Source organism: Salvelinus namaycush, chromosome 3, assembly GCF_016432855.1.
Source record: "Salvelinus namaycush isolate Seneca chromosome 3, SaNama_1.0, whole genome shotgun sequence".
Lineage (NCBI taxonomy): Eukaryota > Metazoa > Chordata > Actinopteri > Salmoniformes > Salmonidae > Salvelinus > Salvelinus namaycush.
This window is the reverse complement of record NC_052309.1, coordinates 29,824,050-29,834,225: the sequence shown is the minus strand read 5'-3', so window position 1 is coordinate 29,834,225 and position 10,176 is coordinate 29,824,050. Positions and strand designations below refer to the sequence as shown.

At 44.1% G+C, this 10,176-nt stretch overlaps 1 protein-coding gene across 1 annotated transcript in view; it reads right to left on the bottom strand.

The window, feature by feature from the left end:
• Positions 1–512: 512 nt before the first annotated feature.
• The window catches only part of LOC120045194 (protein EURL homolog), a 32,152-nt gene continuing 22,488 nt past the window's right edge, over positions 513–10,176 (bottom strand). Inside the window, exons 3-5 of the mRNA XM_038990161.1 lie at positions 3,105–3,632; positions 2,111–2,173; positions 513–1,721 (exon numbers count right to left, since the gene is read on the bottom strand). Coding sequence (XP_038846089.1) covers positions 1,546–1,721; positions 2,111–2,173; positions 3,105–3,632 — 767 coding nt within the window. The 3' untranslated portion in view covers positions 513–1,545. The remainder of the gene's footprint in view (positions 1,722–2,110; positions 2,174–3,104; positions 3,633–10,176) is intronic.

Below are 10,176 nucleotides of genomic sequence, written 5' to 3'. Positions count from 1 at the left end.
CATGTTCTTACTACAGCTGTTTCCCAAATGTTCATGAATAGTTCATTTGTTTGTCACTTTTTTTCTCTCTCAAATCACTGATCTGACCAGGCTGGATAGGTCAAACAAATCATTACTTGGGTTCTTTCAGCTATATTGGTTCCTTCCAATCAGTGCCCTTAAAGCAGGAGGCAAGGGTAATTGTTGGACACATCCTGTTCAGATAAACTAGACTGCCGAATCTGTTTTGAGTTCACATATCCATAAATTTGAACTCCACAAGGCATAGGCCTACCCCCAGAAAATAATTGGCTAAAATTATAAATAAAATAAGTAAAAACCAAAGCACATTTGAAACCCAAAACCACAAGAGTAAAACAATATTCAAATAATTGATTACATACATTCATAACACAACAAAACTTGACAGACCATGAAACCAGGGGAGAAGTGTTGAACGGTTCATAACAGAGGACTTTACAGCTAAACCTATGTTATAGAATCACACGTTTGTCATTGAGCCACATTTCAGGTGAATTTGGTATCAGTGTATTCTATTGCATTTCACTATCAATTCTAGTTGGTCTAGCGAGGCCTATACTTGTAGGCCACAAGTAAAATAATAAATACTGACATTTGCTGCCTTGAAGCAAATAAAATACTTTGGTTTGGCGATTGGACCATGTAACGCTCAGTCAGGCCTTCTCTGCTATCAGCATGTATTTCATGTCACTCCCTTGTTCAACTACAGGCATGACTTGTGCTCGACAGCCATAAAATACCTTACCAGTTGAAATCAAGAGAACTTAAGTTAAGACTATCAGAGAATAGCATTTGCAGCATGCCACTAACAAAAAATGAAAATACAAAACCAAAAAAAACATCAATTCAACCCTAATCCAAAACTGGCTAAAATCCCACCTCCACTTAGAACTAGATTGTGGGTGATGTAACATAATCTTCAAGCCTCAGGAGTAGGTTTCACTGCACAGATTACAAAATAAAATCTCACTCGTCATTTAGAAACAGTTACCACAGCTGCAGAATAAGTCAACCAGATATTTGCCGAGGAGCGAGGAAATGGTGTGATTAAAATAACAAATGAAGGCTAAACATAAAAGATGAAAACCAAAAAATGAAATGTTGGTGAAAAGAAAACAACTTTAGCTAGATATGCAAACAAGATCTTGCTCACGTCACTGAATCAAATACATTTGAATAGATATTCTTTAAAAAATACTTTATCTGCATAGGCAACAGGTCCACCAACAGAGGGGATCAACAACCCACAGTTCCCATTTGGAAGTCAATGGATCCCAAGGTCCTTCAATTGTATTGCCTTTCCTCAAGCCCTTTATTCAAGTACTGCAGTCAGAAAGCCTTAAGCATGATGAGAGGAGGCCAAGTCCATTCCTCACTCATCTGCGACAAACCACACCACGCAGCAAGTCTTTCACAATACAAAGGGCACTGGCTAGAGGCCAGACTGTGTCTGTAGCCCTGGGAGTGAGACAGCCAGCCCCCTGAGAGAGGCAGCCAAGCCAGGTAGGTACCCCCAGACTCCCCTCACTCCACGGGGGCATTGCTGCTGGCCTTGACCCCGGACCCGGCTCGGCTGATCTGCAGCCAGGGAAGCTTGGCACAGTTCTTGAAGAGCTGCTCGATAGCGATATGACGAACGTGCAGCTCCGATGCCAGCGAGTCTTTCTCCTGTACAGCCACCGTCAGCTCCTCAAACACCTCTGTAGAGGGGGAGGCAGAGATCAGTATAGCACAGGGTTAACACACACACACACACTGGATGGCATGACAGAGATCATAGAGCAAAGCAGTATATTGCAAGCCAGGGACCACACACAAAGACAACAATTTGTGACAAACAAGGAAATCAATTAAACAGATTAAGCAGAGGGGGCAGACAGCAATGACAACACATTACCAGCAAAACATAATACCACCTCACAAAGACACCAGCACAGAAGAGACGCTACAAAACAATAATGCAACATATTCAGTTCCTTCCATTTATGGTCATTTAAAACAAGAGACATTTCAAACCCATGCACTCCAATATATAATTCAGGCATCTGGTCACAGTTACACTTTAATAGCCATCTATTGAAGTTCTTACTTTGAATCTGTAGCAGGAGCTGGCCATTCAGCTGGTGGAGTTCATCCACACTCATTTTAATCACTGGAAGATAAAACACAGATTGGGTCACAAAACAAGAGCGACACAGCATGTGTGATAAAGTAAAGCAAACTTGTTCAGAACAGTCCTCTAACTAAACAACTAACGCGACCTCAGGGACTTGACACATAGCAACAACGAACTACGCAGAGCGAAGAGTCATATAGCTACACTGTCGTCATTTACAAAGGAATGGAATTCTAAGAACGGCATGAAAGAGCTACCGTCCTTGGGAGATATCCCTCTCTCCCAGAGGACGTGCAGCAGGCACAAAAAACATTGGTGCTGTTTCAGGGACGGGACATGGACACTGAGGCAGGAGAGAGAAAGCTTTTCTCTGGAGTGTGATGGTGTGGGGAAAGGAGGGAAAGTGGTGTTCGAGGAGGAATGTGTGAGGAGGATGCTCTAAAAACTGAGCCCTTGCCTGCATCACTACATTGTCTTGTGTGCCATTAATGAGTAGTAGGGGAGATGGAAGAGATAGGAGTCCATATAACAAAGATCAGAGGGAGGAGAGAAATGGATGCGGCGCATCCCATCTGTCTCCCTCCCACGTTTCCTCCCTTTTCAACACGCCTCCTCCCACTCAATGCCATTCATCACAGAGGCAGACACCTTCTGATCCTGCCTTGAGATGTCTCTGATGAAGGGAATGTATGCAGGAAAGGCAGATCCCCTGAAGCCTCTCCAGTGATGACTGGGCTAAATAACACTGGCTATAGTCGGACTTCTCTACCCTCCTAAAATGGTGCACTCGTTCCCAAAGGCTTCCTCTGGCCCCATGCTTAGGCTACATCAATACAATGTTTTTTCTGTATGCAGAGAGCTCACTTCTGGAGAACAGAGGGGTAGAACATCTGACCACAGCCAGTGTGGTGTGTTGGGAATAGAGGAAGCCAGTTAGTGTTCATTAGAGTTAGTATAAAGAACTCACACTCGTCTCTGCTGTGGCCATTGTTTGAGTGCAGCAGCTGGTGGTCTCCTCCAGAACACTGGCTGTGGCGATGAAGACCCCTCCTCCCTGTGGACCCCCACATGCCCCCCAGGCCCTGCCCGTCCTCCAGTAGCCCCAGCCCCTCGGCCGAGTGGCACTCCAGCATGCCTGTGGCGTAGTCCGGCAGCCCTCCTGTCCCCGTCCCCTGGTTCCAGCATGGGGTGTAACGAGGCACCTGGGCGTCTGACTGGGGAAGAAGTTTACGTTCTCCATTCTGGCTGTAGCAAAGGAGCTGGTGCTTGCCCCCCCGGCGGCCCGGACCTCCCTCTAAGCTGACAGAGTCTTTGTTCTGGGCGTACTGAACAATACGGCTGATCTTCTGGCTAAGGGCCAGCTTCATTCCCTCGTAGGGACTGCGGGAGACCTTGGAGCGGGACAGCTTCTGGTTGGCGATGAGGTGGTACTTCTCAAAACACTCCCGGTGACCCCGTAGGGATTTGGAGTGCAGGAGGGTGGCATGGGACACACCTGCAGCAAGCAAAGCGAGACACATAGCAATCAGTTAGAGAAGACAATTAGCTACATGTTCTGTTTAGCAATAAATACTATATGTATTTCAAGGTATTGAACTGAGGGACATATTTCTAGGAAACAGAGGACTACGAACTAAAATGATACAGTAAAAAAAAGGCTCTTTGCTCTTTTTTCAAAGTCAAGCCACTGCAGATTTCAATGATTTCCTGCTCTAGATGCTGTTCTAGAAGGACATAAAACTATAACAGTCTTACAGTACTGACTTACCGCATTTGACAAACATTTCCTTTTGGGAATAAACCCATTGAAAGCAGCCTAAAATAGGCAGATTTAAGTATTTTGATGTCCAGGGGAAAGCTGCTTATAGTGGGCTTACCTTCTGAACCATTGAGAGAGCAGGGCTGGGAGATTGACCAATCTTAAAATGCACAGATATATGCTGAGCTGAATTTACAATTTTAATAGAGACCACTCTCCTATCTAAAGATTGCAGTGACCTGCCAGCACAGACTAACCTAAATGACTAGCTATCATCTTCTCAATATCTAAAACAGCTTTTCAAAGAAACTAGGCCATTACTGCATTTCAGGTTAACCGAATTTGTAAAAGAACAGCGTTAAGTACCATTATTTTCAAAGATATATGTTTTAGGCAGACCTTCCTTTTTAAGGATATTTCTGAAATCCTTCTGAAGAATCTCATTGAGTAACTACTAAGAGAGAAGTTGCTCTGCTGTGGTGTGAGCACTTCAGAGACTGTGAGCGTTGGGTTGAGTCATATTAGAACCTCCAGCTTCCTCAGAGCGAGAGGATCACCTGGGATTAACAACACTCCTCAATTCGGACTGCAAGAGGCCACTCTCTCTAACGCATTTAACACACAGAGAAAATGCAGGGGAATTTACCTCAGACACCACATCCAAAGTCAAACTAACCTTGAAGTAAACCGGGGACATTGGCAATCATGTAAACACTGAATTGAGCGCACACAGTGTGTGCGTGCGTGCGCGGTGTGTGTGTTCATTTGTGCATGTGTTTTGAGAGAGAAAGTGAGCAAACAAGCGAGCATGTTTGTACAAGCTTTGTCTTCAGCCTACATATCACGCAGACAGACGTGCTGGAGCCTGCAGCTAGGGGATTAGTCGAGGTCAAGACTGAGTACAAGGCAGTAAGACGGATGCTCTTGTTAGGTAGGTTCACCTCAAACACTTCTCCAGGAAAGAGAGAAGAGGTAAAGATGGCATACGGCCACCAAATGACGAGTCTACTGTGCTAGGCTTATAAACTACCCCCAAAAAGTTCAGTCAATATCAGTCATCAGAAAGCATTCGCCTCAGCTTTAAGATAAGGGATGAAAAAAATGAAAGCTCAAACTAAATCATGTCAACGTGATAAGGCTATTTCCTGCTCTTTTTTGTTCATGTCAGGGCCAACAGGAAGACACTTAACTGAAGCCATTTCCCAGAAAAAAGAGGAAGTGGAGGCCAAGAACTTTAGCCAGCCCACCTCTCACACAAACACTAGGGCTGGGTGATATGGCCAAAATATCATCACAATATTTTTGTCATTTATGGCAGTGTGGCAGTATTTTATGTTTCTGAATAATAAAAGTTTGAAATATGTTAAAAAATGTATTAGTGATATTAATGGTTTTTCTCCATTCTGATAGTTTTATACTGAACCAAACTTGGACAAAACTGACAGTGAAGTTGTCCAATTTGTAGAACTTTTCATTTATACCGAATAAAAATATGAATTCAAAATGTAAAGTGTTGGTCCCATGTTTCATAAGCTGAAATAAAAAGATCCCATACATTTTCCATACGCACAAAAAGATAGTTTCTCTAATTTTATGCACAAATTTGTTCACATCCCTATTAGTGAGCATTTCTCCTTTGCCAAGAGAATCCATGCACCTGACAGGTGTGGCATATCAAGAAGCATGATCATTATTACACAGGTGCACCTTGCGCTGGGGACAATAAAAGGCCACTAAAATGAGATTTAAAAGAAAATGTGAACCTTTAACCTAGGCAAGTCAGTTAAGAACAAATTCTTATTTACAATGACGGCCTACGGGTAACAGTGGGTTAACTGCCTTGTTCAGGGGCAGAACGACAGATTATTACCTTGTCAGCTCAGGGATTCAATCCAGCAACCTTTCAGTTACTGGCCCAATGCTCTAACCACTAGGCTACCTGCCGCCCCAGCAATTGGCATGCTGACTGCAGGAATGCCCACCAGAGCTGTTGCCAGAGAATTTAATGTTCATTTCTCTACCATAAGCCGCCTCCAACATAGTTTTAGAGAATTTGGCAGTACGTCCAACCAGCCTCACAACCGTAGACCACGTGTAACCACACCAGCCGATGACCTCCACTTCCAGCTTCTTCACCTGCGGCATTGTCTGAGGTCAGCCACCTCGACAGCTGATGGATATGAGGAGTATTTCTGTCTGTACTAAAGCCCGGAAAAACTCATTCTGATTGGCTGGACCTAGCTCTCCAGTGGATGGCAGCACCCCTGCCCAGTCATGTGAAATCCATTAGATTAGGGCCCAATTTATTTATTTCAATTGACCGATTTCCTTATATGAATGGCAACTCAGTAAAATTGTTGAATGTTGCGTTTATATTTTGTTCAGTATAATTTAGCACTATCAAAATATTGTTATAAAACGGTATTGTAAAAATCCATACCAGTACGTGGATCCATACCCATTCACGATATATCGGCCAACGCTAAAACGAACACACTGTGAGCAGTTTGGCTGCCTGTCACAGAAAACAGAAAAGCATCGAGTTGTTCAACGCTGTAGGCTTTAAGATATGATCATCAGCTGACTTGCTTGTGCTAACCAACCCGTCACACAAGCACACTGTGTTTATACTAAGAACAAGCCAAATTATGCCTATACAATAGGTGTGTGTGTGTGGCTTGGAGAGCTGGTATGGGACAGTGTGTGTGTGTGTGTGTGTGTGTGTGTGTGTCCCTGGCTACTGAACTTTCCCTAAGTCCAACCTGCACACCAGTTACCAGGGGCTTCATAAACCACCAAGCCAAAAGCAATGTATTAAACCGATCAGATAATCAGGCTTCGACCACCGACTGGTTCGTCCCGTCACAAAATAACACAGGCCCAACAGTCAAATCACAGGCCCACAACCAGAGCAGTGTACCACCAGCCAAACAGAGTGGAGCTAAGCTCCCAGCCATGCGCTAAGCAGCTTAGCAGCTAGCTAGCACTACTCTCTATCACACACACAATTCAGAGGTGAGTCAATGTCTTCGGCAGTGGCAGTCAACTCGTCAGAGGCATAAGCAGCATAAAGCAGCAGCACGACGCTGATGAGAAATAGGCTCCAGAACACAGGCCTGTGAATCATCCTTTTGTTGGCTTTAGCACATCACCTGGCCTTCAGAGAAACAAAGCCACAGAGCAGCCACAGAACAACCTCATCTGAGCACTGCGTAAACCATCCACCATGCCCTCAGAGTCAGAGCACTGTTTGAATGGTATCGGTCTGTGTAAAAGCTAAGGGAGCATATACAGAGCAGGCAAACATTACATGAAGAATGTGTCACCATGCCATGGTTAGTAGTAACTTACTACAATTGGAGACGCTACAGCTAATCCCCGGGGATAAGGTAGTCGTGCTCTATCCATCTGATCTAATACTGCTCTGTCTATTTAGCAAACACACTTTGCCACAACTCTCCAGACTGGAGGCTGGGAGAGTCAGTGAATGTGGGGGCTGTCATGGAAACCGTAGGCCTAATCTTATCATATGTAATCTAAGACCAGACAGCCTGTATTTTCATGGCTCAGGCTCACTCACTCCATCAGAACCTGTTCTTTCCCTTCTCTACTAGTCATCAATGCTGTCCTGGACTGGAGATAGTAGGCCACACCTCTGATTATGTCTCTAGAGGTATGGCCAGGCTTAGTTTCAGAGGATCGATAGAATATCACCATTGTAAATCTACTGTAGACGTGTAGTTGTTTACTGTACATGTCACTAACAGGCCATTTAGAACAAAAGGTGATGGAAATTCTGTTTTCTGAAAACAACTCACGGTTCCTTATAGTGTTCTTGGCAAAATGAGTTGAATTCTATCATGATGTGACGTTGGTTTAGGTAACTGCTTTGTGTGTGTGTGTGTAGGCCTACATTGGATTCTTGACACAGTTTAGGAGTCGTTGAGGCCGGGGTAGGAGGTTGGGAGTAAGAAATGGGGCAGGGGTCATGGTGATAATGTCCAAATAGCAATAGCACTTGACATGGCTGAAAGTGTAGCAGATGTCAACAGCTGCAGAGCTAACCCTGGAGAACAGACAGAGCTCACATTTGTACAGTACACCAGAGAGTTAATTGGTCACACTTTGGTCCTGCCGCTGCTCTACTGAGTGGTGGACGGGGAAGAAGAGGGGCTTTTAACTGGTTGGGGTGAACCAAAACTAACCCAAAAGGTTCATATAGTGGGTTAAGCAGACATCTATTACCTTTTTACATTGCATTCATATGGGTGATAGTGTATTTAGGCAGGTCCATCCAGATAGAGCTGAACAGCATATGGTGCAAATTATTAATGTATTAGCCTAAATATTCTACTGTATTCCCAAAACAAAGGCCTATTACCACAATTTATAAAAGGCATTTGGTCCAAAGCTGGAATTAGTACTGAAAGCCACAGATTACGCTTTACCACCCCAAAATAAATACTCTGAAAGCCATTCATGCTCAGTGGGGTGGTGGAAGTGTGGCTCTGGGCTCATCTACGGCAAAGACAGCATGTTTCTCAATCTCCAACTATAGAGAGAGGTCTAGTGCCCAAAAGCTTTAACATGGACAGCACCTAAGGATGTAACGATTCACCGATATGCATCGGTCCCCGGGTTCAAATGTTTAAGATATGAGTGTATTGGTCCCTGGGACCCAAAACGATCCAAATGTTGCATGCATCGGTCAGAAAATCTATGTTACAATTCACTGGTCCACAACTTTTTTTACCTTCCGAAAATACCTAATCTTTTGTGACAACTGCGTCCACTCGTGTCGAGCTAAGTATGTAATTATGTTGACAGTCATTGATCTGCAAGTCATTTTGAATGTCAAACAACCCCAGACAATATCAGTAGCCTAGTCAAACTGTGCGCTATGCGTAGAGTCGCACCTTGACCAAAGAGAGGGAGGCATATTCCTGTACAGGCACATCTGCGCATCACCTTCAGCATTCAAATGTTTGTAAAATGGCTTGCGCAATATTAGGCATTATTTGTTGAGTGACAACCAACGTAATTTGCTAGGTTATTGTTATCAAATGCACTGTCGAAAATGGTCTTTTACCGGAATAAAAGTAGCCTAAGCTACCACCGGAGACAACTCATCTGTCTATAGGAAGGCTACATGCTGATCAGGGCTTACATGACATTTTATTTAGATTATTGCTGAGGGTGAACCTGAATAGTTTAGCTTGAAACAATCTGTATGCATACTACCGTTCAAAGGTTAGGGGTCACTTAGAAATGTCCTTGTTTTCCATGAACGCACACATGAAGTGAGTTGCAAAATGAATAGGAAATAGTCAAGATGTTGACAAGGTTATAATGACTTAATTGAAATCATAATTGTGTCCTTCAAACTTTGCTATCATCAAAGAATTCTCTATTTGCAGCAACTATAGCCTTGCAGACCTTTGACATTCTAGTTGTCAATTTGTTGAGGTAATCTGAAGAGATTTCACCCCATGCTTCCTGAAGCACCTCCCACAAGTTGGATTGGCTTGATGGGCTTTGCTTAGGTACCATACAGTCAAGCTGCTCCCACAACAGCTCAATAGGGTTGAGATCTGGTGACTGTGCTGGCCTCTCCATTATAGACTGAATACCAGCTGACTGCTTCTTCCATAAATAGTTCTTGCATAGTTTGGAGCTGTGCTTTGGGTCATTGTCCTGTTGTAGGAGGAAACTGGCTCCAATTAAGCGCTGTCCACAGAGTATGGCATGGCATTGCAGAATGGAGTGATAGCCTTCCTTCTTCATGATCCCTTTTACCCTGTACAAATATCCCACTTAACCACCACCAAAGCACCAACCAGACCATCACATTGCCTCCACCATGCACTGACAGATGGCGTCAAGCACCCCTCCAGCATCTTTTCTGCGTCTCACGAATGTTCTTCTTTGTGATCCGAACACCTCAGATTCGTCTGTCCATAACACTTTTTTCCAATCTTCCTCTGTCCAGTGTCTGTGTTCTTTTGCCCATCTTAATCTTTAATTTTTACTGGCCAGTCTGAGATATGGATTTTTCTTTGCAACTCTGCCTAGAAGGCCAGCATCCCGGAGTCGCCTCTTCACGGTTAAACTTTGACTCTGGTGTTTTGCCGGTACTATTTAATGGAGCTGCCAGTTGAGGACTTGTGAGGCGTTCGTTTCTCAAACTAGACACTCTAATGTGCTTGTCCTCTTGCTCAGTTGTGCACCGGGGGCCTCCCACTCCTCTTTCTATTCTGGTTAGGGCCAGTTTGCGCTGTTC